This window comes from Zootoca vivipara, chromosome 7 (genome assembly GCF_965207765.1).
Source record: "Zootoca vivipara chromosome 7, rZooViv2.hap1.1, whole genome shotgun sequence".
NCBI lineage: Eukaryota > Metazoa > Chordata > Lepidosauria > Squamata > Lacertidae > Zootoca > Zootoca vivipara.
This window is the reverse complement of record NC_142590.1, coordinates 20,167,213-20,193,185: the sequence shown is the minus strand read 5'-3', so window position 1 is coordinate 20,193,185 and position 25,973 is coordinate 20,167,213. Positions and strand designations below refer to the sequence as shown.

General features: G+C 40.6%; 2 protein-coding genes across 6 annotated transcripts in view; one reads left to right on the top strand and one right to left on the bottom strand.

Annotated features, from left to right (window-relative positions):
- Window positions 1–17,833, bottom strand: part of CCDC18 (coiled-coil domain containing 18) — a 28,515-nt gene extending 10,682 nt beyond the window's left edge. For 2 of the 5 annotated variants that reach the window (XM_035121722.3, XM_088673139.1), the window contains exons 1-16: window positions 17,584–17,831; window positions 15,636–15,814; window positions 15,236–15,389; window positions 14,461–14,625; window positions 12,965–13,074; window positions 11,320–11,448; window positions 9,706–9,802; window positions 7,350–7,471; window positions 6,049–6,358; window positions 4,449–4,531; window positions 4,200–4,351; window positions 3,820–4,037; window positions 2,150–2,260; window positions 1,703–1,834; window positions 842–976; window positions 451–528 (exon numbers count right to left, since the gene is read on the bottom strand). In XM_035121722.3, the coding sequence (XP_034977613.3) occupies window positions 451–528; window positions 842–976; window positions 1,703–1,834; window positions 2,150–2,260; window positions 3,820–4,037; window positions 4,200–4,351; window positions 4,449–4,531; window positions 6,049–6,358; window positions 7,350–7,471; window positions 9,706–9,802; window positions 11,320–11,448; window positions 12,965–13,074; window positions 14,461–14,625; window positions 15,236–15,389; window positions 15,636–15,781 (2,142 nt within the window). In that variant the 5' untranslated portion in view covers window positions 15,782–15,814; window positions 17,584–17,831. Of the gene's footprint in view, window positions 1–450; window positions 529–841; window positions 977–1,702; window positions 1,835–2,149; window positions 2,261–3,819; window positions 4,038–4,199; window positions 4,352–4,448; window positions 4,532–6,048; window positions 6,359–7,349; window positions 7,472–9,705; window positions 9,803–11,319; window positions 11,449–12,964; window positions 13,075–14,460; window positions 14,626–15,235; window positions 15,390–15,635; window positions 15,866–17,188; window positions 17,401–17,583 lie in introns of those variants that run through there. The other 3 variants (XM_035121720.3, XM_088673138.1, XM_088673137.1) reach the window with 3 other exon arrangements.
- A 177-nt stretch (window positions 17,834–18,010) lies between these two features.
- On the top strand, window positions 18,011–24,546 carry TMED5 (transmembrane p24 trafficking protein 5). Its single transcript, XM_035122002.3, has 4 exons — window positions 18,011–18,296; window positions 20,828–20,925; window positions 21,205–21,379; window positions 21,767–24,546. Exons 1-4 carry the CDS (start codon window positions 18,105–18,107, stop codon window positions 21,983–21,985), a joined length of 684 nt encoding a protein of 227 aa, XP_034977893.3. The 5' UTR covers window positions 18,011–18,104; the 3' UTR covers window positions 21,986–24,546.
- Window positions 24,547–25,973: the final 1,427 nt, after the last annotated feature.

Genomic DNA, 25,973 nt, shown 5'->3' with positions numbered 1-25,973 from the left:
TAACAGATATAAGTATAAACATAGAATCACAAAGGGTTTTTCTTTACAAATTTAAATAGGTCAAACATTACTTTGGTGCCTAAGGAAAAATCATTTCAAGGTACTCACTCTTAAATTCTTCCCTTTCATAATGAAATAAGGAGAATAATTGATGGGAAAGAGAGCCTTCAGTATAAATATTCTAAAGTTTTGGTCAAAGAAAGGAACAGAAAGCCTACCAAGATGCTTAAGAAGCTAATTAAATTAATAAGCTAATTTTAATCTGTTTGTATGTTAACTTTTGCAGGTTTCAAAATGCATTAGCAAACTTTTCTTGAATTTATTGCTTTAACTTCTTGTAAAACATTTTGAGGGTTTTTTAGGATCAGAGGTGTATAAATTTTATGAAATAAAATATTGCAAGACATGAGAAGTCACAAGAAATCAAAAAAGGAAAGGAAATGTACATACCTTGATTGTTTCCTCAGTAAATTGGCTCTGTAATATCCTTAATGCTTCCTCTTTCTTGGCTTTCTGATTTTCCACTTCCTGTTTGAATACAGTATCAAAAGAAGAAAACATACCATCTTAGAACTTGATTTTAGAGTTCACTTTTAAAAAATACTAGTCCACCAAGAAAAATAAACTCAACAGCAGTGATGGAACTAATAAATCCTGACAGCAGGAGCCCCGCGCAAGGACTGTGCAAACTCATCTCCCCTCCCTGAGGAAATGTTAAGATTTTGCTGCTGCCACAGAGCATGCCAGCAGCACTTTCTGAAGCAACAACACACAGCACTGGGAATGACCATATGAAAAAAACCAGGTATTTTGCAAGCAGCCCTCAAAAAAAAATTGATACCTCTTTGCTTTCTATTAGCAGTAGATCTAGTGATTCAATCTGACGTTGTTTACATAATATATCTTGCTGTAAAAGTGACATTGTGTTCTCCTGCTCATGGAATTGCTGGCATCTCGTTTCTAGTCGAGACTCAAGCTATTAAAAAGAAGAATTAGTTATTGACCCATAAAGTATTTGTTAGAGAATGACAAATAATACAGCTGCAACAATTGGTTACATTTATTGGCTACATTTACATGATACTCATTATAACAGTGTCGCCAACAATATATTTATGGGTGGCATTCAAGTAAGTTTTATTTTGAGTAGACCTGTTGAAACTAATGGGCGTAACCTATTCATTAAATTCAATAAGTCTACTCTGAGTAAAACTATATGTCTGGAGGTACTTACTAAAGAATGTTTTGCAGCTATAAGTTCTAGGTCATGTGGTATACTGAATTTAGGGAGAGCTGAAAGTCCAACTTGACACTTTCATTTTTTGATGGAGTTGCTTCTTGAAAGTGCAGGAGAGATAACAAAATATCCATCAATGGAAATAGGTTTGTGCCTTTATGAACATTTTGGGGAAGGCTTTCCCTTTACCCAGCTCAATGTCCGCAGCCTATTGCTGCTTCAGAATTGTTTTTGTAGCTGGAAAGACCACCATGGCAAAATCTGAGCTAACTCTCAGAAACAACTTGCCACCTGAAGCAACTTCCTTACACTTAAATTTCAAGTGGCCTCTTATATGTGACTGGTCTTATATGGATGCATCGAGCACAAAGGCAGCATGGGAGAGATACTGAATCTTTTATTAAGAGATCACCAAAATATTTAGGAACTGGGGGGGGGGGGATACTATACAAATTAGAAGCTTACCAATTCAATCTGCTTTTCCAATTCTTTCTGGTGCTCATGATGAATCATATTTGTTTTTTTAAGCACTGTGGCTAGGTGCCCATGTTCCTCATTGAAGTTTCTTTCTAAGCTGTGAAGCTGAGCATTCACTTCCTAGGAAAAACAGCCTCATTATTGAGTTGTATAAATTAATGCTTCAGTGGAAAATTATATGGATCTTTCAGTGCCACGTTATGTCATATTACAAACCAAAGTGCAGCTAGAAAACAGTATAAACAGAAATCACATTGTACTAAACTGTTTGCAAGCACTTAAGGAAAAACAATTTGCTTGTTAGAAATCACGTTAGAAGTAAACTCTGAAAACAGTAATGCCTAATGCCTAGAAAACACTAATAATATAACATTACATATGTAAATACATCTCCTTCCACCCCAAGAAGCTGTGAATAGGTAATAGGAGTTTTACCACTAATTCCCGTTCCAGCTCAGTATTTTTTTCAGCAACAGTTGTGTAAGCGAGAGTCTTTTCTTCCAACTGTTTTTCAAGGGCTGAGAGCCTAGAGGATTTCCTTGCTGCCTACAAAGAAATATATAAACTGAGAACACACAGTCTAAAAAAATTCGTTAAGTCGAAAAATCCCTATCTAAAACCGCCGCGATTTTTTTTCAGATGTCGAGACATTCTTAAGCACGTGGCCATTACTCCCATTCGTAAGTCGAAAAATTCGGTTGTTGAGTCATTCGTAAGTCGTACCACTGTATCATGCATTAAATGGATTGCACCCCACTCCCTGGCATTACATGCGAACAAAATATATTGCTACTGTACTGCATTGGGTCTTGTGGGACTATGCCACAAACACTACAATGTACTTTGGGCATTCTTTGTCAATAATGAATCAAGTTAGCTGCTAGCTGGATTGCAGGTGCCAACCTCAGCAATCCAATTCCAAGAGGAACTATCACTGTGAAAGAAGGAATGTTCCATAAGGATAGGATCTCTAGATGAATTACTGATAAAAAAGAGATTTATAGAAGGCATGTTTCTATAATAACAATGGAGCCCTTTAGGGTGTTGCAGAGGCGCTTTTCCTGTAACAATCAAAGAGGTGCCACTATATGATTAGGGCCTTAAAAATATTTTTATTAAAGGATTTTCATGGATACCAAAGGTACGTATATCATATGTGTTTCAATTCAGAGTCCTTTCTACGGGTCGTTTACATTTGGTGTGAAACACTGCTATTATAGGCATTGTGAGGTTAGGGAGAGAAATGGGGAGAGAGGTGGGAGAAAGAAGGGGAATAGTCATTTTTCATTCCATTGCATAGTGTATGTGTGGAGTTTTTGTGTCAGCATCACATAAATAGGTTGATTGGTTTTGTTGGTGGTGCAAGAGATTGGAGGGCCCAGATCATGGTTGGTTGCATACAGTTGATTGCAGTGACTTTTATTTGTTGGGGGGGGGATGTTGGGTCAAATTAGCCATATTTATTTGTATGCTGTCATTTCCTCCAATGATATTTCCTCCAGAAACAGCAGCATAGCCTTTCACAGTAGGAACTATATGAAATTAAAAACTGAGGGTTGTACCTAAGGCTTTGTACGTGTACATGCAGAGGGCCTTCTCGATAGTGGCACCCACCCTGTGGAACACCCTTCCATCAGATGTCAAAGAAATGAGTAACTTTATAACCATTAGAAGACATCCCTGTGTAGGGAAGTTTTTTAATGTGTCATGTTTTATTTTTATATATATGTTGGAAGCCGCCCAAAGCAGATGGGACAACCCAGTCAGATGGGTGGAGTACAAATAAATTGTTATTACAGTATTATAGTTCCACTAGCAAAATTGTTGTTGTTGTTGTTGATGATGATGATAACAACAACAACATCTATTAAATTTGTTTATCACCCTCCATCTGTAGATCTCAGGGCAGTTCACAACATAAAAAGAACTTGTTTTCCCACATGCACCTCCAGAATCTCTGGAAGGTCTCCGCACCCTCCAGCGCTGATTTTAAGGGTGTATGGTTGGCTGGAAGGGACAGCAGAGGAAGAGGTAACACATGGCTGCAGCACTGGATAAGGCTCTATAGAATTCCTAGGAATACAGACTTCTTCATTTCTACTTACTTCTCGTTCCAAGGTACTGGATTTTGCAGCTTTCTCCAACAGTTCATCCTGTATTGTTTGAAACTGACTAGTTCGCTGGGCCATGGTCTCCTTTAAAAATGAATTCTCAGCTTCACATTTTTCCAGTTTAGTACGTAGTTCTTCTAACTGTCCATGTAATCTTTGCTTGACCTTTTCAAATTGCTTAGTGACAAGTTCCAGTTGTTGGTGTTTTCTCTCTTACAAAAGAAATAATGTGTCTAAGGGTACTGATTTATAAAATATTTAAATAACAGGAGCAGGCGTGCATGCTCTTATTGCTCAGTGGATTGTTCTGAAGAAACTATACATACCAGAAGAAACTGTACAGTTTCAACTATTGTATATTATAGTGTGCATACCTGTTTGGTTTCCTGTCAATTTTACTGGTTCAATTTCTAGGCCATTCAATTCTTGTCTCTCACTTTCATCAAAGAGATCTTGACATGCATTACTGGTCATAGTTTCTTCCTGAAATTGCTTAATCAATGCTTCTTTCATTGTCAGCTTTAATCTAGGAAAAACAAAGAAGGGAGAGCAGTTGTATTCTTCCTTTCTTTTTTGACGTTCGTTACAAATGCACGCAATTACTTCTGCTTAAAATATAATACCTTAGCTCTTCTATCAGGGATCTACTTAAATCACAGCAATTGGGACATGATGCTTCTTTAGAATGATGCATGGAATGATTAGCCTGCAAGTTGGGGGGGGGGGGGGAAAGACACATAAAAATGTTGTTTATGGCACAATTGATCATTATTTGAGGAACTTTAATCTCTACCATCCAACCCAAACTAAAAATGTTTAAATTCTCCTTATCTCAACAGAGTTAGGGGTAAGCACATGCTCTTCCACTGAACCTGGCAGGAATTAAAAGTGCTTAACTCTAGTGAAGATCCAAGGTTATGCAACAGGCCATCAAATTGCAAGCAACTTTTCAGTACTGCAAAACTTTGGGGATGTTTCAAAATTAACATAAAATGTGACGGGATGGGAAAAGAAAACAATGTTATGCATAGAAAATTGCTTAGCTTTCTCCATCATTGTCATTTCTGATCTACTTCCCCCATTATTAGCTTTTGTGCTTATGCCAATCAACATCTGTGTGACCAAGGGACTGGGATTGTGGTTGATATTCCATCATCTCTGCCTCTTGATTAGCAGATTGGCTTTTCAGACAGTTGCATCAGTTGCAACCACTGATGTAATGCATCCTAAGAACTTGTTCAGGATGCACTGCGCTATTGGAGAGTTATAGAAGCCCTATTCAATTAAGGGAAGGATGTGTAGCACACAAAGCTAGGTAAAAAAAGAGAAATGTGGGGATTTTTCCTTTCAGGCAAACCTTTCAGAGGACAATAAGAGTTACTCAACAGGAGTATGTGAAGTATCATAAGCAACCTTCCTTCAAGGAAGAAATTGTGGTCTATTCTGGAGACCAGTCATTGCTCAATTATTGCTTCCTAGACTATACTGTACAGTCATACCTCGGTTTGCGACCGCTGTGGTTTCCGACTGATCGGTTTGCGACCGTTGTGGACCTGGAAGTGTTTACATCCAGGTTCCGCGGCACACGCATGCGCAGAAGCGCCTCTCGATTTACGACCTGCTTGGGGAGCGACTGTCTCCCCGGAACGAATTGTGGTTGAAAACAGAGGTACGACTGTATAACCAAAATCCAAACTAACAAACCAATTCTGACATCAATGTGTTTACTATGTAGACAGATTGCAGTGCTTGAAACAACCCTTAATAAGAGTAGAATTCAATGAACACTGTCCCAGTGCAAGTTCCAATAAAACAGGTCACTCTAGATTCTTTTAACACAGCAATAGTCAGTTCACTGCTTGGAATTTAGATGAATGTTCTGTTCAAGCAGAGGTTCCCTTTAAACTTTATTCTTCTTCTTCAATAATAAACTATAAAAACTTTAACAAACACTGGAGTACTGATGTTCTTGTATGCAGAGGTGCTTGTAAAGCTTCCCCTTTAAGAAGCTGCCTTATGTATCCCCGCACAGTTCACTTCCAAGTTTGAGGACCCTGTGAAATGCCTTGCATAAATTACAGGCGGGTTACCATTAGAAGACATTTTTGCACCTTCCTCTGTGCATAAATAGAAATGCTCCTCCCTTGCACACACAAGCTTTGCATTTCATCCAGTGTATATTTAGTCTGCTGACAGTAACAAAAAACAAAAAGGTTACTGTACCTCTCTTGGTGAAATTTGAGACAACTGGGAAATAATATTTTCTAAGGTTTTTAGTTCAGTTCTTGAATTCTCAATTTCTTGATGATACAACTTGAGGTGATCATTTTGCTGTGCAACAAGAGCTTTTAAGCTAGCAATTTCATGCAATAGGGTATTTTTTTCTTCAAGTACTGTGTCTTGGACCTGAAATTTATTTTCGAGCTTCAGGATATTCTGCTGAGAGTGCTTCAGTTGCACTTCCATTTCAGCACATTTGGCTTCCACACCTCTGAGATTTTCTTTTCCAATACTATTCATTTCAGTTAATTGTCTAAACAAATACAAAAGTAGAAAGGATTCAGGGGGGAAATTCCAAGAAAATCTACTGCACCAGAAATACTTTATTAAAAAAAAAACTAGCTAGCATGTTTCTGGATTTAATTCTGCCTATTTTCTAACTGCAAACACCATGGATTTAAAAACTAAAATTTAAAACAAAAATATAGGGTAATAAAAATCCCATGGAAAATTTGTGTATAAATAAAAAAGCGAAGTGGATAATGAGCTGGAGCATCTCAATAATATTAGGTTCAGCTTCCATAAGCACATTTTTAATGTGTTTCAGTTTCTTGTTTCAAATGTTGAAATCTGTGGGGTTTCAATTATTTTTGCATTTGTCGTCTTACAGAATGGATTAAAAAAAAAGCTTTTGAGAACTAGGCCAGACTTTTGCTTTCTTTAGGACAATATGAAGATGGTGTGCCTTGTGCTGCACTGGTGGAAGCATCAAGCCACCATTGGATATAATCTGTGATTTCTTATTAAAATTCTGAAACCTATAATTTCTATCGGAAGATAAAGGAAGCATCAAGCTGTTTAGGGGGTGGGTAGTATCACTGTAGAGAAGGGTCAATCAGAGGTTCCATGGATTGATTATGTTTCCTGCCTCAAGCAACAGACAAACTTATTACCCACTTGAGAGTGACCTTGTGGCTGCTGCTTAGCGGCAGAAGATACAAGAACTGAGAAAACAAATCACTTCTAGTAAAAATACATGCCGACTGTTGGACTAAACAGTCATCCAATTGTTCCACTGTGAACTGATCCCTCCCAATGCAAGATGGGTTCAGAAAACTTTGTTTGGAAAAATCAATCACATTACAGCTTTGCTGCTTTGTCATCTGTCACATGGATCGAGCTGGTCACACAGTGTTGTGCCATTAACTCAAGGTCAGAGTACTTCATGATCCAAATACCCATTAAAAAAAATGATCATGTATCAATGTCTTCCATGTGGAGGTGTCAAAGGTGAAACGTTTTACCTCACTTGTTCCTTTGTGCTTTCAAGCTCACTCTTATAGCTATTGCATTTTGCATGCAATTTTTCCTTCTCTTTCAGACAATTCATTAAATTTCTTTCTAAAGTTTGCTCTTCTTCCTGAACCTGAGTAAAAAGAAGACAGTTAGCAGCAATACTTAATCTGTTATTAGAGGGAAAAAAGTTAAGGCTAGTCCTGTTTTCAGCATCTTCTTCAGGGAAAATCTACACTGGTGTGGGAGGGAATAGAAATGTTCGGTCCCAATGTTCCCACTACCCACCACCTCAATTATATAACTACAACTGAAACCTAAGATGTGCAAAGATCTCTGTGTTTGTCGAGGTCAGGAGACAGCAACCAGATAATTTGACCTTTTGCCACTTTGCTATTGATTGCATCAGAATGGAATCTTGGCAACACATTTGAATTAGTATACAGTGGTACCTCGGTTTACGAACACCTCGGGTTACGAACTTTCGGTTTACGAACCATCGAAACCCGGAAGTAAGTAACCCGAGGTTTCCGAGGCCCATGAAGGCCTCCATGGAGGCATCGGAGCGTCCGCGACTGGGACGCAGCCATGGAAGTGCTCCGATGCCTTCACGGAGGCAAACTGCACAGAAAGGAGCCTTTCCCCGATGCGAGTGCCCTGCGCTGCGGCCGCCTCTCAGTCAGGGCGGCTGAGTAAAGCGCGGGAACCCCGGGGGGGGTTCTCTTTGGAAGCTCTTACCTCGCGCTTAGAAAAGCCCGCGAAAAAAAGCGACGCGAAAGCCCGCTTCTCTTGAGCCAGCCTCGCGGAGGGCTCAAGAGAAGCGGACCTTCGCGCTTGAGCCAGCCTCGCGGAGGGCTCAAGAGAAGCGGACCTTCGCGCTCCTGCGACGCCTCTCCACAGGAGCGCGACGCCGAAGGTGGAGAGACGTCGCAGGAGCACGACGGCGAAGGCCCGGCCTCGCGGAGGGGTCAAGAGAAGCGAGGCCGGGCCCTCACCATTGCGCCCCTGCGGAGTGGAGAGGCTCGGGGTTGAGAGAGCCGCCATTGCCGCCGCCGCTCCAACCAGAGCCAGGCGCACCGCGAGCCACCCCGGCCAGTCCTGGCGTCTGGTGGTGGCGGCGGCTGCTCTGAGGAGGAGGAAGGTCGCCCGGCCGGCACCGCAGAGAGAGGGGGAAGGAGAGCTGCGAGCGCTGCCACCACTGTGCAGCGGAACGACTCGCAAAGCCTCTCACTGCTGTTGCTGCTACTGCTGCTGGAAGCCCTTTTCTAAGCTCGAGGTAAGAGCTTCCAAAGAGAAACCCCCCCCCCGTTTCCCGCGCTTTACTCAGCCGCCTTGACTGAGAGGCGGCCGCAGCGCAGGGCACTCGCGTCGGGGAAAGGCTCCTTTCTGTGCAGTTTGCCTCTGTGAAGGCATCGGAGTGCTTCCGTGGCTGCGTCCCAGTCACGGACCCTCCGATGCCTCCGTGGAGGCCTCCATAGGCCTCGGAAAGCTCTTGGTAGAAAGTAAAATTATTGTTAAATTGCTGCTTTAGGAGGTGTTTTTCATCGCCTGGAACGGATTAATCCACTTTCCATTATTTTCAATGGGAAAGTTTGCTTCGGTTTATGAACGCTTCGGTTTATGAACAGACTTCCGGAACCAATTGTGTTCATAAACCGAGGTACCACTGTAATCCAAAGCCTGCACAAAAAGTTTTCAGGTGCTGCATGATGTTATTTTGCTATTTGATGTAAATGAAAGATTCCCCCCACCCCGACCGCCAAGATATCACTGCAGCAGGCACAGGATTGCCTTTGCCTATAAATACAATTTTGCTTTTGTAGCTATGACATAATATTGATTCAAATTTTATTGGTACTAAGACTCAAAAGGTTGTGTCAGCACTGAATCTGCTCAGCAATAATTAAAGTCACAAGCTGTCTAAAACTAACTATTCATAATATGTGTAAAGAAAACTATTCCTTCCAATGCAACTGCTAGAGTTGCTTCCCTCTAGGACAGGCATCCCCAAACTGCGGCCCTCCAGATGTTTTGGCCTACAACTCCCATGATCCCTAGCTAACAGGGCCAGTGGTCGGGGAAGATGGAAATTGTAGTCCAAAACATCTGGAGGGCCGAAGTCTGGGGATGCCTGCTCTAGGACTAGGTTGTGCTCCTGTGCCCTTAACAGTGAACCTGGTGGTTAAATTAAGGGAATTATGCTCTTCTAGGCACAAATATGATTTCTGCTGGTCAGGCTATAGTTAAAGACATAGGAGCATGCTAGAAGAACATGATCAATCATAGCACTGAGACATGATCTTAACACTGAGAAAAATACACATAAAACGCTATTAAAATGATTGACATTTTCTAGTCAAATCTTACCCTTTCCAGTTTCTCACTTATTTTCTCTTTGTATTTTTTAAAAGTTCTTGTCAGCTCCTCAGCATTAAACAAAGCTTCATTTCTTTGACATTCAGTTCTTTAAATGAAAAAGGTATGTCAGTTTTAAACAAACCAAGTGAAAATTAGTATTTGCTGAGCATTTCCTTCATAGGAACAGTTAAGCATTTGAATGTCATGAAGCACAACAGCATTCTCCAGTATTAACGCTGAGAAAAACATCTGATCCACTCTGGGTTCTGGCTGTGGTGAACATTGGGCCACAGCCCTACACTCATCTCCCTAACTCCTTCTGGGCTCCCCACCCAGTCTGCCCATTGGCACAACTTGTCCCTCAGCCTATAGCATCTGGGAAGCCAAGAGTGGGCTGAAGGCCAAGCAACAACTCTAGCTAAGGAACAATTTGGCTGGCATGCTTCATTTGGCACACTGGAGGGCACAAAAGGCAAAGCAGCAAGTGGAACTCAAATTGCAGAAAATGTAGAAAGGCAAGAGTAATTTCTATTGCCTGTCATTAAACTGTAGCTAATTCTACAAAGAGAAGGAGGAGGGAGCTTCCCCACTTACCTTGACTGCAATCTCCTGTGCACACACAGAGCACAAATTAAGTATTCTTGTAAACCACCCACTTTTGGCCCTGTCTCTTTCTACTACTGGCTCCAACCCAATTGACTTTTCCCATGACTCAATAGCCATTCACATAAAAAAGGCTTCCCACCTCTGCTCTAAGGTTTTGTTCTGACATGATTTATTTCCTGGAAATTGGGAGTGGGCTTCAGGAAGATGCTTATGCATTCCCTTCCTTGCTCCTGACACAAGAAGAAACCAGGAGATGATAGCTTTAACTTGGTATCTCCCTGATCCATTCATGTTGCACTGTAAGGGAGACTCAATGGTCAACTCATTCGCTTCTCCCCACAGGGGAGGGGTGTACTCAAAAGTAGTGCTAAGTAACTTCTTGCACCAGTGGAATGACCTCAGCTTGTGCAAGGAGTCTTTTCTCCCCTCCCCACATGCCTCTTAAATTTGTTCTGGGGGAGGGGTCTACCAAGCCTCCAGAATAGGTTTTGGGATAGCATGCAGCACCTGTGAGAGGGGTGGGAGTCCCATTGTGCAAGTGAAGTAGTTCCACTTGTACAATTATTTATTTGAATACCACTCATATACCACAGACTACTTCCAATATCTCTCCAGGAGGAAATGACCTCTTAATAGCCTAGGCAACTATATTTCAGTTCAGGACTTTTTGGATCAAGGTTTGAAATGCTTAAACTAGGATTTACTAAATGTTATATATAATTGAGAACGTATTCTTGCAAATACTAATTTCTATTCAATCTGAGAAGTTGTTTTAATCTGTTCCAAAAGCAACCAGCCTTAAAATTTGTTTAATGGTTAAAAAAAAAAGTCATATGACATGGTACCAGTACTGCCAGTCATTCCATTTTCTTTCTTATTTAATTAGGATTAATTATGAAAGAATGTTGTGGGTTTTGTTCAACATAAGACAAAGCATCTTAAAACAAATAATTTGGAGCAAGGAAATATGTCATCAAGCTATCAGAATAAAAATCAAGCTCTTGTGTAATTTGTCACCTCTTTCCTTGTTTGCTTTGTTCAATTAAATCAAATCTAATTTCTTTATATTCCTCCTTCAGCTGTTGGAAAGAATATTCTTTTTCCATTAGCATTTTCTGGCTTTCCTCTAATTTATCTTCTGCTTGTCTAAAAACAAATCAGAAAACAGCATTTTAAACAACACATAATACTGATAGATGTGTATGCATAATTGTGTGTGTGTAAACACACACAAATAACATGAAAGTACAGTATATGGTTAAGATCATCAGGTAATGGAGAGCGCTTTCCCCTGCCTCTAGCACACAAATTTGAGAGAAGTGGCCAGTCCAGTATCCTACAGATCAGGTTTTTTTAAAATTCAAACTAGTATTTTGGTGGGTATATATGGAGATAGATGGTTTGGATCTTGTTAGCTATACCAAGTGCTTGCCTGAATGAACAAACAAGTTTTACTAAGCATTTTGCCCAAAGCAAGCAAGTCACAAACTTTCTCCTTTATTCCTCCAAACAAGTGATTAAAAAAATCGAAAAACCTGATCAAAACTAATAACTATAGAACTTTATTTCTATTGGAACACCAGTAAGTTCAAGATGCAATCAATTTGCATACATTATTGGGGAAAACAGGAATATAACAAATATCAATTTAGTTGTTTGGTGTGATAGAGTAGAATGATAGCATAGTATACTCCTGCGTATAAGACTACTTTTTAACCCAGGAAAAACTTCTCAAAAGTCGGGGGTCATCTTATACGCCGGGTCGTATTTCTTATACAGCGAGTATATCCCAAACTCTATATTTTAACTGGAAAAGTTGGAGGCCGTCTTATACGCCGGAATATACGGTAAATACGATGGGTTTAAGGGAATATCATTGTATTATTTATTAAATATCAAGGAGCTTTGTGAGTAGTTATTACAATTTAGAATTTTGCTATGTTAATTTAAAGCTGTGCTGAGTAGCCAGCTAAAACTATCATGCTATGTCGAATGCTTTTAAGCCATTGTGGTGTTTTATGTCCTACTATGGAAAGTATGGGGAGGACCTTTTTAAATAACAATAATTAACAGGAGAAAAAAGAATAATCAGAGCAACACAGCAGATGTTTCTGATCTCCTCCTCTGGACTGTGAAAGAGGTTATATAGAGTACACAAGCCTGCAGCTCACCATGGTTTTGGTGAGCTACAAACCATGTGTAGCCAAAAACCATGGTTTGCCATTATGTCTTTACTGGACCTAATTGCATTTGCCTGCCTAACACCATGACCCTGTTTGCAATGAGTTGGAAGTAAATGTCACTGGGGTCAATAGAGTTATAAGTCAGAGGTTGGAGATAAGTATACAAGTAATTCTGATTTTGCTGTGAGTTTTCCAAATTTGAAAAAATAATAGCATAAACACTCCTGTTTTTTAGGAGATAAATCACATGAAATCCAAAACTCTTTACTCATCCTCACTATGAGGTATAATAAGTGAGCTAAGGTATCTATTTTAGAATGAGGTTACCACATTCAAACAAGCATTATAGAGCCCCATTCTCTCATTACTTCCCGTCGCAAGGAAAAGGATCATGTGTGCATCTGAGACCCATGTCAAAAAAATGGATGAACCAACCCTGAATATTAGAAAAAACAAATAAAAAACAAAGGGTTCACTACTTTAGAGCTTTATCTTGTGCTTGAACTTCTGCTTCCAAACTTGCTATCTGTTCTTCTAACACTGGAATGCTGACAGAGTGTGTACTCAAAGTAGATTCAAGGAAAGATATCTAAAATATAAATACAATAAGGAGAATCCATTAATGAGTTGCCTATTGACTTCTGAACATCATGGTCACACACACAGCCTTTTAAATAGGAGTTTCTTTTGAAGAAGGCTCTTCCTTCATTAGTTCCCAAAAATATCTCTCTTTTTTTAAAATAATATTTATTCATTTTATAAGAAACAAAAGAAAATACAACAGTACAAACAAAACAAAACAAACAAACATATAAAACATATACAAACTTTTCTTATATAAACCTATTTTCATTAACATCATCAAATGACTTCCCTCAATCCCTTCCTTCTGAAATTCATTATAATACATCTTTAGCAGTTTATTCACCATTATCTAATAAACAAATGTTGATTTAGGTGTCAGACGTGGCATTTGAACCAACCCAAAAAGCTCTCTTTATTGTGGGGTTTTTTAATTAAAGAAAATTACAAATATTCCAATCATTGAAATTAACACTGTTCAATTATATGTAATTGACCAGAATGCAAATAATTTTCTGTATTTTATTCTCACTTCATTGCAACTATCCAGTATTTTTAGTAATTAGTAATCACTCACTAACATTCATTCAAAACCATGAGCCAAAGGTCTGAAATTTGGTATCTACAAGGTCCAAGACACACATAACTACTAGGAAGGGGTTGGGAAGTAATTTGACAACAGGATATTTATACATTTCTTCCCCAAAACTGAGGAGTCCAACTGTCCCCAAAAATGATAGTGTTACTCTAATGTTAGCTACAAAGCTAATATTTGATAAGCCTGAGGGAAGGGGGTTTATCTAAGAATTTGGATATCTGAAGCTCTTTCCCTCAAACAGTAGGGCTCAAAGTATGCCCTCACATGCTCAAAATATTTCTAGGGTGGTGGATGATGCTTGAGCAACATTATATCATTTCTTAACATATGCAGTCCTTTTTGCTATGCAGGGAAAGCAACACTTAATTGCCATACCTTAAAACAAAACTGTAAAAATTCACAAGTTATTATTGCTTCACAGATTTCTTAGGCACATACCTAAGATTTAAATGTAAGCCTAAAATAAAAGCTGTGAATGAGATGAACATGTAACATACAAATCCCAATCACGTATACATAATGCTGCAAATTCACATATGCATAATTGCCTCCTAACTTCGTGCAATACAACTTTTGGGTAACACCCCTGAAGTAATAATTTCAAGATCTCAACATATGGCTCACAGGTTTACTTTCATAACATGTTTTAATGATTGTCACCCCCATACCCCTGATCCTGTAAGCAAGCATACAAATATAGAACTACCGTAGCTCCTTAACTCAAGTTAAATTAGAATACCGGTAGTATCTTTAGCAAATCAGAATGCCTCAAAATTTTCTTATTCAAATACCTACCCGTGCTCTTGCCTGATTCAGTTCATAGTTAATTGTTTCAATTTTATTCCTTAGATGATGGTTCTGAGAAGTCAAGGATGCATTTTTTTCTCGGACTATATTCAATTTATCCCTTAGTATTTCATTTTCTTCTTCCATGGTTTTATCCAAAGACAGTGAGTAACACTAAAAGGCAGAGAAGAATATTTGCAACAAATACCAACCAAAGTGATCCGTTCATGTTACAGTGGTACCTCGGTTTATGAACACAATTGGTTCCGGAAGTCTGTTCATAAACTGAAGCGAACTTTCCCATTGAAAGTAATGGAAAGTGAATTAATCCGTTCCAGATGGGTCCGCGGCGTTCGTAAACCGAAAATTCATAAACCGAGGTTTCACTGTATTTTTTTTATGATAAGTGTAGAATAGTGGGTAAGGATGAAGACACAGCTCTCAAAACAACCAGCTCTTTATTCTAGCTCTGAGTCCCAGACTGAACAGTAGCTTAGCCAACTGGCTTATATAGTACTCAGTAACTTGCAACAGTAACAAACTTCCCCTAGCTACCCAATCTGTGAATAGCACTCTCAATCCTTCATTTGCATGCTGTGGACCTGAGTGAGAACTGCAGCCACAGTGGGCAGGGTAAGAACTGCAGCCACGGTGGCCAGAAGGAGTACTGCAGTTAACTTAATACATAACAATAAACATTATGAACTGACCTATAAAACTAACTCCATAAGAATATTATATACAAACTGCCAGAAAGAAAGAACAAACAATTCTAAATAATTACTTTGTTCCTGTGTTTCCTTGAAGAATCCCTGTTATGCCAAGGCATTCTGCTCACAGAAGATTGAGTTGAACCATTATGTAATTCACTTGGATCAATGAGATCTTCCATGGTTAAAATCTCACGCGTGTCATCAAAATCATCATATGAATTGGTACTAGAGGAAAACAAAACAAATATCAACACTCCCAATGTCTCAACAAATGAAACTGATTTGCAAAAATGTTATGAGAGACATTGCAGATATTTCTGCAAATCAAAAAAATCTTTAATAAAAAAATACAAAACCCCCCAACAAATATCAACACCTTCCCTTGATTTTTGCAGCAATTTTTCCAACAGACTATCCAAATTAGGACAATTTGCAGCAAATATATTTGTAAACAAACACAGTAAGTTTTACCTTTGGGCATATACATAAAGCTCTTCACCTAAGTCTTGTAAATTTCTTTCCGTTTTCTTTAGCTGACTCCTTAATGACACAACATTTGCAAACACGTCTTCCTCATCCGTAACGTGATCATGAGAAGTCCATAAGTTATGTTCCATTGATATTATACATTTGTCTAATGTAAAAGATAACTAAGAAAAACATATCAATAAAAGCACCTTCCACCTTCTGAAGAAGAAACCCTTTAAAAAGACAGAGAAAATAGCCCTGTTTCAGATTTTGGCTTTATATTATGACAGAATGGTGATATAATGCTTCCTGCAACCAGAGTTTGCATATTTGGAGTTGGCCTCTTGAACGTGTACTTCCCTAACACTCTCACCTTCCTGGCATTCACAATGGCCAGAGCAAATTAGGTTTCCTCCAACACTGCTTTGTCTACTGTCATTTTGGTTATTTTACTTTCACGTAATTACTACTGTCCTTTTTATATTTCATTTCAGACCTCACTCTTCATTTGCACCACAGTGTGTCGATATACACCAATTTAAGATTACACTTTTAACATCTGATGAAGAGGGCAGTCTGCAAACACTTTTCCCAGGATAAAATTTGTTAGTGTTGCAGATGCCACAAGCCACTGCTGTTTTGTCACAACAGACAAACACAGCTAACCCTCAGGGGAAGAAAAAACCCCTCATAAACACTATTTGCAAACAAACTTCGGACAAGATTACTATGTTTAGTTTGTAAAGGAACTGTGGTTTGTGCCTCTGCATTCCAAACACAAATGAAAGTAAGGTTAACTTTGGAAATGGCATTGTTCTGGGAGAAGGCAAGGGGTGAGAATTAAATTCACCAAACAAATTTGCAAACTGTATTTTGCAGAAAGCCATAGCAGCACTCAAGTAAGGTTCTGTTTGTTTTTTGCTTGCTGATCTGTATGCCAATGCAGCATGACTTAGCTGCTCCTTGCTCTTTTGAAAAGACCATTTTAAATCCAAATTTTAAAATGACATTTTTGAGGGTGCATTTCCATAAACTTTGGAGACCAAGAACACCAGGGTGACAACAGGCTCCCCGCTACCCTACCGCCCAATGGGGACCCAATCTTTTGCCGACTGCAATGCTGCCTTTTACAGCATCTGGAACAGTTCATTTCTTATACCAAGCTCTTCAGCGGTCTGCTGCGACCCTTACAAAGTATTCTCTGGCATCTCCAAGGCAAAGTATTGCCATGTGTGGTGTGCTATTCCAGTACTCCCTTTTGCCTAGTTGAGGCTGACCCGTTACTAGCAACGTTTTCTCAAGCTTGGGTCCCCAGCTGCTGTTGGGACTACAAATCCCATCATCGCTAGCTAGCAGGGACCAGGGATGATGGGAGCTGTTGTCCAACAACAGCTGGGGGACCCAAGCTTGAGAAGCACTAAAGCTGTACCTCTCCCTCATGATGTTTTACTGGACTGCAACTCCCATCACCCCTGACCCAACGTTGGTCGTGCTGGCTGGAGCTCATGGGAGCTGGAGTCCAGAATCACTACCAACCAGCCTCAGGCTGCCCTCACCTACTTATTTACAGCCATTCAATCTTGTTTCCCGGCCTCCACCTGCTGCTGCTCCTCTCCACCCTGCCAGTCCCAGAGAGCACCAGCCCTGCACAGCTTCTGCCCCGGGAGGCAGGCTGACAATTTCGCCTCAGGGGCCACCCTCCCCTCTAGCAGGCGGCGGCGGCATTTTCCAAGGAACCGCCTCAGCCGCGCGGGTTCCAGGCCAGAGCGCTTCGCGTTGCTTAGCAACGCCGCCTCCACGCATCTCCCCCTCAAGCATATAGGCCTCACGCCGTCCCACAAAGCGAAGGCGCGTCCTCTTGATTTCCCCATTATAACCAGCCCTAACCGTTTAGCTACTGGACTCCGCTCCGGACTCAATCCGTTCAGCCAGAGCGGCAGCCCTTGCTTACCAGGCCCTCTCTGAGGAAACGCCTCTTTCAATCAGTGCGGCCCTGGCCCTTCGCGCGTTCCGAATCACGACCCTCGGGACTTCCCGTCTCTCCTGCGTTCGAACTGCGCGGGCCGTAACCTGACAGGTGGGGGGGAGGAGACGGTTGCGGGAGAAGCGGCTGCTTAAATCCTTCCGCGCTAAAGCTCTCGGGAGCCGTAGTCCCTCCTCTCCGCTTCGCCCCTTCCGCTTCCTTCCCTGTCCTCAACTACATTTCCCGCAGTGCCTTGCGGTATCGAGGCACCTCCTGGCGGCGGCGGGCACGCGTTTTTTTCAAAGCGAGGGGAAGTCGCTCCCCTCGCGCTCTTTTCTCCCTTAGGCGGAGCTGCGGAGCGCCGTGCATTGTGGGTACCCAGCCTCGTTCTTCGCGTTCTGCTCGGCTTCGCCTCAGAAGAGCTGAGTCGAGCGAGCGAGAACGGACGGCGAGGGGGTGTCGCCTGCTCCGGAATTTCCCGCTTCCTGGGTATTGAGGGCTCGGCGGCGATGGAGGCGGAGATGCGGCGGTGCCTGCTGGCCTCCCTCCTGCCGCTGCTCTTGTTGCTGCTGCCTCCGCCGGGCGCCTCGGCTTTCGCCGCTGCCTTAGACAGCGACTTCACTTTCACCCTGCCCGCCGGCCGTAAGGAGTGCTTCTTCCAGACCATGCAGAAGGAGGCCTCTCTGGAGATCGAGTATCAGGTGAGGGAGGGAACCGTTGCCCTTCCGAGTTTCCTCAACTACTTGGGGTAGGAGCGCACGTGTGAACGCGGGCACCCGCGCCCAACATGCATTCTCGTGCCCAGGAGAGGACCAGCTCGCGTGTTCGAGTCGTGGGAAATCCATTCCCTCGGCTGTAGTCGGGGTTGCCTCCTGCAAAGCGAGTGGAAACGCACACAAACACCCTGCATGTCAGAACGGGAAAACTCTTTAATGTGTTTGCCTTTTCTGAACCTCCCTTACTTGCTGCACAGCCACATAGAATCATAGAGTTGGAAAGGGGACCCCGAGGGTCATCAAGACCACCCCCTTGCAATGCGAGAATCTCATACGTGACAGATGGCGAGCCAACCTCTGCTTTAAAATCACCAAGGAAGGATACCCGTCCACCATCGCTCCTGGGAGGTATTGTTTGGGGCTCCAGTATGCAGACCTGTGTCTGTTAACTGTACGCAGAGGCTTATGTCCAGGGAAGCGTGCTTCGGATTGTAATTTACGTTTTGTTTTTCCATAGCTCGGTAGAGGTAGTAATGCTGGGTCCTTAAGAGGAACAGGCATATGCTGTGTTTTCTGTTGCCATGAAGTAAAACGGCACCTTAACTATAAAAGATGGGGTGGGATGGCATGAAAGTCACCTTTAGCTTCAAAGTACCAACCTGAATATTTGGATATACCTGCAGGATCATAACATTAGGGTATAGTTCTGAAGGGCCAGATAGAAAGCCATGTGAGTATTACTTCCCTCTAGCTTCAGAATGACAGTTCTTTTCTTTCTTTTTTTACACGGAGGAAACAGGCTAGATAAATGTCATGAAAGGCTGGGTCAAACTGGTTTGGTAGCTTGATCTGATGACCTTAGCCAAACAGAGGACTTCTGAAATTTATTTAGAGCCACGTAAGCCAAATATGTTGAAATAGTACTGAATGGAGGTTTGAGACAAGGTGGAAATGAGCAGCATTTCTGCTCTAGTTGCATGGATTGCAACTGGTACATGTTCCTGTGGTGGTATTTAATGGAGCATGATGTATGGATGTAGAAATTAGGGGTGTGGGGAGGGGGCATGCCTTGGAGAGAGGCCCAAGGGCAAAATAGAAAAGCGTGGAGGGCTGCATTCAGAGGAGCCTGAGGTTTCCACCATCACATTGGAAAGTAAATAATAATAATAAATAATAATAATGCATTTATTTTTACTTGCTTTTCATCCTTTTTGTCAGCATATCTTCCAAAGTCAAATAATGTTTATAAAAAAATTGAAGGTCTTCAAACTGTAATCTAGAAACTGTGTTAAATGTTCCAGGAGAGGTCTTAGGTATGTACACTGACACACTGTCTTAAAACATCTTGTCTATGAATGCAGCAGTTTGTTCTTTAGTGGTGTGGTTGATAGTGAGTACTGAAGTACCAAGCACTATCTGAATGCATTGAATAAAATTACAATATAGAGAAATGGGAAGCAGCTCTCAATCAGCTATGCTAAGACCACCCACCTCCTTTTGACTCATGTTCCTGAACTGTTTCCATTCCAGCTGGTTTGCTGTTTTGCTCCTCCCCATCCTTTTTCCTTGTGTGTCATAGCTTTTTAGATTGTAAGCTTGAGGGCAGGGATTCTCCTGATTTTTATTGATCTCTAAGCTGCTGTGGGATACTTTTAAGCCAAAGAGCAGGGTAAAAAAATCTTTAAACAAACTACTTTTGGCAACTATTATTTATAGTTTCCTAAGAAGCTAAATCCTGCCAACCTAGCAGTTCGAAAGCACGTCAGAATGCAAGTAGATAAATAGGAACCGCTACAGCAGGAAGGTAAACGGCATTTCCATGTGCTGCTCTGGTTTGCCAGAAGTGGCTTTGTCATGCTGGCCACATGACCTGGAAGCTATAAGCCGGCTCCCTTGGCCAATAATGCGAGATGAGCGCACAACCCCAGAGTCGGTCATGACTGGACCTAATGGTCAGGGGTCCCTTTACCTTTACCTTTAAGAAGCTAAAATACAGGGGGATGCAGGTGGCGCTGTGGGTTAAACCACAGAGCCTAGAGCTTGCCTATCAGAAGGTTGGCGGTTCGAATCCCTGCGACGGGGTGAGCTCCCGTTGCTCGTTCCCAGCTCCAGCTGTTTGAAAGCACGTCAAAGTGCAAGTAGATAAATAGGTCGCATTAGCTTCCCAACAGCGGGAAGGTAAACGGCGTTTCCGTGTGCTGCTCTGGTTCGCCAGAAGTGGTTTGTCATGCTGGCCACATGACCTGGAAGCTGTACGCCGCTCCTTCGGCCAATAATGCGAGATGAGCACCGCAACCCCAGAGTCGGTCACAACTGGACCTAATGGTCAGGGGTCCCTTTACCTTTAAGAAGCTAAAATACAAAGTAGGAATCTTAGATAACATCTCAGTGTTCATATAGATTCATGTGGATTTGTCTCCAAGTAAGATTTTAATATTAAACAGGATTCATTTTAGGTTTGCTTTTTTCAGCAGAAATTACACTTTGCTCATATATGCTGTTTGTTGACTTTTCAGGTTCTCGATGGAGCAGGTTTAGATATCGATTTCCATCTATTATCACCAAAAGGTGAAGCACTAGTTTTTGAACAGAGAAAATCAGATGGAGTCCATACGTAAGTTTTTTAATGATTTCATTAAACCATTTTTAATGGCATTCTAAGAGCTTAGTAATTAAGTCTTCATTCCTTCATTTAAGTTTTCAGAAAGTGGGGGGGGGGCAGTTTTCCTTCTAAATGGTATAAAATGAAGCACGGGGCAGGACAGTGTTAGAAGAATCTCCCGAAGTCCACCTTTATGTGTATGAAATATGTTAGTTTACAGCTATATCATAATGAGATTGGAAAACAAGTTACAGACTGCATATTAAAGTGTAATGTATTTTGTGTTTACAGGGTGGAAACAGAGGATGGTGACTATATGTTCTGCTTTGATAACACATTCAGCACTCTGTCAGATAAGGTGATTTTCTTTGAACTGATATTGGATAACATGGGAGATGAAGAGGAGGACTGGAAGAATTATATCATTGGCACAGATCTTTTGGATATGAAGCTAGAAGATATTCTGGTATGTAGATACAATCCTTTTAAAAAAGCTATGAAGTGAATGGCTCTGTACGCCTGGAATTTACTTGTTCTCCCCTCTGCTACTATTATCTGGTAAGGATCACCCTATTGAAAGCTGCACAACTATCTCTAGTGGCCTTAAATTGTGACCAAGTGTATTATTAATTAAATATATATCCTGAATTCTGTAGCATGTGAAAAGAAAGGGAAGTGTACATACCTCAGCTTTGGAAGAGGCAAAGTTCTCATTTTGAGGCTTTGGAACTAAGCACGGTGGCACGGAGTTGGGGCTCACAATGTCATTGCTATATTTTGTAGATGAGTCTGCTGTGTTGAATTTTGTGCTTCTCTTCTATTTTTCTAAAACTAGTGTTTTGATCTTTATTAGGAATCTGTCAACAGTGTGAAATCCAGGCTAAGCAAAAGTATCCATATTCAGACCCTGCTCAAAGCATTTGAAGCTCGTGATAGAAACATACAAGAAAGCAACTTTGACAGGGTAAACTTCTGGTCCATGGTCAACCTGGCAATAATGGTGGTGGTGTCAGCTGTTCAAGTTTACATGCTGAGGAGTCTTTTTGAAGATAAAAGGAAAACTAGAACTTAACATCAGTGTCTTAACAGCATTAAACAGGGGGAAATGCAATACACTACTAAAGAAAAAGGAGATCAATGTTTCTTCCCAGCTTGTTTTGAATGAACAGTTTTTAACATTCGTATGTGACTTTTTAGTATGAGCAGAATGTTTTTCTTTGCTCCAATAAATTGCAATATCTTGGTTTATTAAGATGGTGGATAACTTAAAACTTGCCTGAATCTCCTTAGCCATCTATACTGCACAATTTTTTTTGCAACAAATTCAGATTTTATATTTACCAGTATTTGATACTATGTCTTAATGACTGCTAGCCTAAAGGTAATATTTTAAAAAGAAAAAAGATTCACGAAGTGTGAATTGAATTGTGTATTCAGTATTTGAGTCCTGCCTTGGATATGTCAGTTAAATGGAATATTAGCTACAGCAAACTCTGCTGTTATTTAGACAGCGTTTTTAATGGGTGTAAGTGAAGACTCTTGTGCCTTATTTGTACTAATTAAAAAACTTATTCAACAAAAATTAACTGGCATCTAAAATATATATTGCTTCCAAATTCTTTTATTTTCCTCACTTTGTGAATTAATTTTAAGTTCAGATCAGGGTTTGTTTGTTGTAGCTAGTCTTCATTATTCAGAACTGCAAAAACAGAAACTCAAGAGTGCTGAAAGGCACCAGCTTTTTCCTCTGGATTATTTACGTAACACGATCCCTGCAAGTGCCTAAGCATATTAGCAACCAGTTTTGAGGCCATGTAGCCACTTACATGCTTGTAAAAGGACTCATTATACCCAATTTGGGGAACTTTGTGAATTGCTTTTATTCTACCACACAAATTAATAACATTTGAGTTTTTTTATACACAGGGACATCTAATGTGTTTCGAACCAGGTTTACTATAATAGCACATTCCCCTCATACATCAGAGGGGTGGTCAACTTGTTGCTTTGCCAATGTCTCGCTCCCATTAGCTACAGCCAGTATAACCCATTGTTAGGGATAACAGGAGTTTTCATTCAGCAACATTTAGAAGGCCGCTTCTGCCCTAAATACTGTAATTCTGAATATGTGAGAGAGGATGGAGATAGAATGCTCCAGTTTTTATGGTTACTGGGTAGCTGAAATTGACTTACAGCTAAAAGCCCAGTTTCCTTTATTGTGGTTTTTTTTTTAAAAAAATAAGTTTTCATTTTTAAATTTTAGCTTGAAAATTTGAATTTAAAACTTAAAAATGGCTGGAAAACTTCCACTGTGATTTATTAAAACATACTCAAAAGCAAATCCTATTATGCAGTGGAACTTGGTTCCCAGTTCATGGGCTAAGGGTTACAGTGTGAGTTTCCAAACTTTGATTAAAGCAGTTAACAGTTGCTCATCAAAATGCCGTGCATGTTTGGAGAAGCAATAGCACACAACCTCTGTGTCCTTGTTTGCATGCTGAGATGGCTCCCATGGCTGTAATACAGCAAACCTGGATGTCCCAAACCGATTTCTGAACATTCGTGTGTGTGTATATTCCATGTTTAGCATGGTTAACATGCTTTTTTTTTTTGCTTGAAACTACACAAATAACATGTCATCTGCTGAAGTTGATAAGCTGCTTAGCATAATGGGAATTGAATTAATATCTGCATATGTGGGGGTAAGTGTAGAAATGGATCTCAAACATAGCTCAAGGTTTTGAACCACCAGGTAATAATTCTTGTGCACTTGAACCTATTTTTCAGCAGTATTAGATGCCACATACTTTTGCCATAAAGTTAATACTGGTGTGGCTAATGATACATAAATGGTTACCAGTTTATAAATGTATAAATTATTATGTGAACATATAAGCATATTAAGTTACAGGTAGCAGACCAAGTAGTTATTTACAGCTGCTACAGTGGTAGCATCTATGCTTATTCTCTTCTGTCCATATTCATATTTTTTGTATACCAATGGATCAAATAATTGGGCTGATTTAAATGAGTCTTAGTACTAGTGACCTATAGCTATACATTTTGAGGCTGCAGCAATGGGATCTCTAGCGGGCTGTAGTTATCTACTAAACACAGCAGAAACGAAGTCTTAAAGTCAATTATATGAGAATTATTCCCAATTTGAGGCAACATAGTATTAAATATGCCATGCAAATGTGGATGCTAAGCTTTCAAAATATATGATCTTTTAGCACTAGTGTTAAAAAGTATCTTCACCAAAAAGCTGTGACTAAGCCAGAATTCTACCTCTCAGTTTATGCTAATACCAATTGATCTGTCCTTTATAGTTCTGGTTTCCAATAAAACTTTACATGTATATAAAATAGGGTGATAGCCAACTGCATCGTACCCATTCTCAGTCATCCTCAGTAGACCTATTGGACTTAAGTTAGTCGGATACCATCCACATTGCTGGGGACTTAACAAGTTGCTTACCATGGCACTCATGGTTGTGCTGTACATTTTCATAATGCTGCAGAATAGTGTGCAATTCCACAGGTAAGAATGAACACAGCAGTAAAAATGAACACGATGGTAAATGGATAAATTTCTGGCTGTGAAATGGATTTAATAAAGAAATTCTAAACTTAATGTGTATTCAGTGTTATTTGATTTCTTACCCATTTCACCTAAAGTCCCAGGGCAGGTCATAACAACTTAGTGGTAAGATATGCAACATTCAAATGCATCTTTTGCCTACAGGAGAGTGATATCCCTGCCATTGCCGCAGACACTAAAGTGAGCACCCTATTCATTAGTATGCATTGGGCAGATGTATAGAAGTGGGGAACCTTTTTGGCTCCACGGCACAGATCCTTATCAGAATCTGCCTCAAGGGCAAATCTCCCCCCACCAAATAAGATTACAGCAAGATTGCTCACCTTTTAAATCCTGCAGCCTGGGATGCACAATCCTGTTCCTGCAGGATTAAACCATGTCCTGCCACCCCATTTACTGCTGTAAGCAGGTGGGCATGGTTTAGTATAAATTGCCTGGCAGGCCAAATTGGGGATACAATATTGGCTCTCGGGCCATAGATTACATATCCCTGCTGTGTATATTATCAATTCATCCCAATTACTCATCTTGCAAAATTTAGTAAGTTTCATCAAGCTAAAATTCAACAACGCACGATCATTTTATACTCCTGAAGCAACAAGACTTATTTTAACTACTTACGAGTAAGGAAGCATAGCAGTACTTGGCAACAGAATCTGATTAATGATTTTTACATTCCCTTTTTTTTACAAGTGGAATAACTGATGTAAAGCTAGAAGGTAAGCTGCAAGCAGAAATGCTATATAGATAAATCATTTTTCCATTTAGTCTTTGAAGTTAGGGCAAATAATACAAAACAGGCTGCTACAAAATAAAGTATTACACAAGTATGGCTTAGTTTTCAAACAGTGATTGTGGGCTGTGCCATCTCCAATTTCAGGTTGGGACTCATGACGATATTTCCTACCCTCAAAAATCTGCACTAAATGGGATATTCTGCTCTTAATTCTGAAGCACTATATAGTCCAGCAACTACCGGTAGGTTTCTAGCATGGTGTAGTAAGCTATCAACAGCATAGTTTAATTTGTTAGTAGACAAAACAAACTGTGAGTAATGACTGTATCTCGTATGAGGAGTTCCATCTGAAATAGGAGAAATGTTGAACAGCCATAGCAGCCAGGCAAGATTAGTACTAACTAATGGCTCTGAATTATTAACAAAGCTGTTCTTGTGACCCCTGGCAATATAAAATTCCTGTGCCATTTCCCCTCTCACCTCAATTTGTTCATATGGCCTCTGCCGGTGGAGTGGGCACTCTGGGTTACATCTATTTCATGGAAAGGCAATTCCCTTGCTCCAATGCTATGACCTCAAAACAACAAAGTATAGCAGCTGCCTCCATAAAAACCGATACTGGGTGACTTAGTTCTGTCTGCTTGCTAAATGCGGGGTCACTATTTTTAGCACTGCAAACTTATGCAGACCATTGAAAATTACAGTAGTAATTTGGAAGCTACTG